The sequence below is a fragment of the Papaver somniferum genome, unplaced genomic scaffold (assembly GCF_003573695.1).
Source record: "Papaver somniferum cultivar HN1 unplaced genomic scaffold, ASM357369v1 unplaced-scaffold_81, whole genome shotgun sequence".
Classification (NCBI taxonomy): domain Eukaryota; kingdom Viridiplantae; phylum Streptophyta; class Magnoliopsida; order Ranunculales; family Papaveraceae; genus Papaver; species Papaver somniferum.
In genome coordinates, this window is record NW_020651082.1 from 4655967 (window position 1) to 4658732 (window position 2766).

General features: G+C 38.3%; 1 protein-coding gene across 1 annotated transcript; it reads right to left on the reverse strand.

The window, feature by feature from the left end:
* Positions 1-253: 253 nt before the first annotated feature.
* On the reverse strand, positions 254-1122 carry LOC113345205 (transcription factor MUTE-like). The gene is made up of 3 exons (XM_026589014.1): positions 1027-1122; positions 425-889; positions 254-331 (listed from the first exon to the last, which is right to left on the reverse strand). Exons 1-3 carry the CDS (start codon positions 1120-1122, stop codon positions 254-256), a joined length of 639 nt encoding a protein of 212 aa, XP_026444799.1.
* Between the last annotated feature and the right edge of the window lie 1644 nt (positions 1123-2766).

Consider the following 2766-nt stretch of genomic DNA (forward strand, 5'->3'; position numbering starts at 1 on the left):
ATAACTTCCCCATCCGCTTCATTTAAGGTTAGATGATGCCTGACCTTCAACAATCCAGTTATTCCGACCCTGAAATTTTCTCTCGAGAAACATCTTATTCTTATATATCAAATATAGCTTGCTGCTTTTCAGCCATTAATTAATAATAATATTAGGAGTTTTACAAATTGGAATAATGATATTCGAACATAGCTTGAGATATACATGCATGCATGTATAGGGATCTTGCACTTATTAACTATATATATGTATACTATTTCGAGGTAGAGTTGAAGCTTTCTGAAACTTCCACAGCTAATTCCTCCACGCTAAGTTTGCATTCAAGGCCAATCTGTTTACAGAAGCACCAAAAAAAAGTATGTCTGTTCAACTACGTCGCATGCAATCGATTTAAGCTAAACGAAGAAATCATTTGCATGTGTACCTTAATAACAAAGGAGTGTAGGACAGTGTCTTCCATGCTACTAATGTTAAGATGAAGTATCTCGAACGAGTGTTTTTCCAGGATTTCAATTAACTTAACGACTTGTCCAGGAATTCTTCTTGAAACCGTCCGGAGTATAACATTTGAACCCGATATTTTGGCTTCAACATCCGCGACCGAAGAGTTGCAAGATGCCCCAGCAAGCTGATGATCATCTCGAACGACAGTAGTACTATTGTGCTGATCGTCAGGAAACCCAGCAGTAGCAAAGGGACTACTACTGTCTTGAGGTAATGGAAGAGGAGAAATAGGACGTTGAGTTATTAGCTGCAAAGTTGACCTTGGACTTGGTCCAGGACTAGAGCTTAAGCTCTTTCTCCGCTTCTTCGATTCTAAAGATTGTAGAATCTGGTGCAATTCCTTGACGAATTCTATCACACCCCCTATTATCGAAGCTTGATCTCCCTTTATTTGCAAACATCATGACAATACAATACAGAACAAAACAGCAGCAACATCATCATTGATCATTATCCATAAATATGAACAAAAAAATGAATATATATAGATGCTATGTGCATTATTCATAAGTATGTTCTTACTCTTTTGATATAGAAGCAAGGAGTCAAGGAGCGAAGAACCTTGAGATGTTCATTCATTAACTTCCTTCTGTTTCTCTCAACAGCTATATGAGCCATGCCGATCGACCTTGGATGCTGCTTCCGTGTGTTCGATTATTAGGAGGCTGGTTGAGTGTTCTTTTGGCCAAACTTGTAAGTGATCAACCCTGGCGCCAAGCTTATCTATTTATGGACAACCATGAGCATATGCGGTAAGTAATTTATACGTAGCTCTCTACGTGGGTGCATGTTGGAACATAAACTAACCATGACTACGTTCACTACTACTCATTTAATGCTTTTGTGTTTCACTCTCGTGATTTTACTTATATGCATATTTACCTCCCTATCTATCTCTCTCACACATATTACATTTCACGTTTATTTCCTTGTTTCATTACGTGAGAGTTGAAAATAACAAAGAATAGGAAGGCTCCAACCTATTATTGGGAAGAAATTTATTCATAGAAAGGGGAGAATGAAATGCTATTCATCCGCCCTAGTTACCCTTACCCTTCTATTTGCCGCCCAAGCATTATTGTCCACTCATTTTTTGGGCGAATGCCAAATCCTAGTATGAATAATGTTTGTGCAGCCAGTAATGCGACAGAACTGGACATAGAGCGTTCTTGTATATCCTAGTGTTTAGAATCACATTACAAAGCTAGCATTAAGATATTACAATTTACAACCCTCTTCCGGGTGGATAGAGTTTGGAAGTTGGGGAGCTGATTGAGGAAATCTCAACCTCTACATTGCTTGCAATTAATGAGTAACATATGAAGAGATTGACCATCAGTACTGTACTGGTGTACTTCCCATTTCCTCAAATTTTCTGTCATTACTAAAGTATTTCATTTGGCTTATAGACAAAGATAGCCCATCCGATATAATATCTAGCGTTTAATCTGTATGACCATCTCCAATGCAAGGAATTAAGGTCTTAAAATTGGATGACATCTAGGATTTAAGATCTTGTCTACCAAATTTTCATCTCCAAATACAAGGGTGGAGGTCATAAAAAAGATGGCATGGCTAAGTAGGGGTAAAGGAGGAAGTCTAAATAAGACTTTCTTCATGACCCTAGGTCTTACGTCCACATCATTTTTAGGTAGAGAGTCTTATATTTATTTATTTTTGTCATGTAGTAAATGACCCACGACCAAAAGGTGTTAACAAGATTTCCACATAGGCTGACCTTGACCCCAAGCATTGGAGATGCTTTAAGAGCAAGTCCAGTGGGACTAGGCAGATTTTCTCATATGCCTTTCCACATGGATGGATAAACGCAATTTTGAAAAGTGGGAGAGGAGTTTTTCAGTGATGTTTGAGCTGATCATCTATAGTTGGGACGGTCTTACCAGGTTGAGCCAATACTCGATTCAACATGAGACGAGCTTCAGATCAATTGGTTAGCCGATCGTCTCATCTATGGAAGACAGCGCCTATATTTTTAACCGTTAGCCAGCGGCTATATCTCCATCCTACCTATATAAATCTCCTCACATCCGCTAATAAACACACACAACTTCTATCTATTTTCTATTTTCACAAATAATTCATCCAACTTTTTTAATTTCATTTAGTCACAATCTGTAAGAGCAAGTCAAGTGCGATTAGGAAGATTTTCTCATTTGCCCGTCCATGTAGATAGGAAAATGCAATATTTGAAAATGGGACGGTGATGTTTGAGCCGATCATCCATAGTTGAGATAGTCGTCC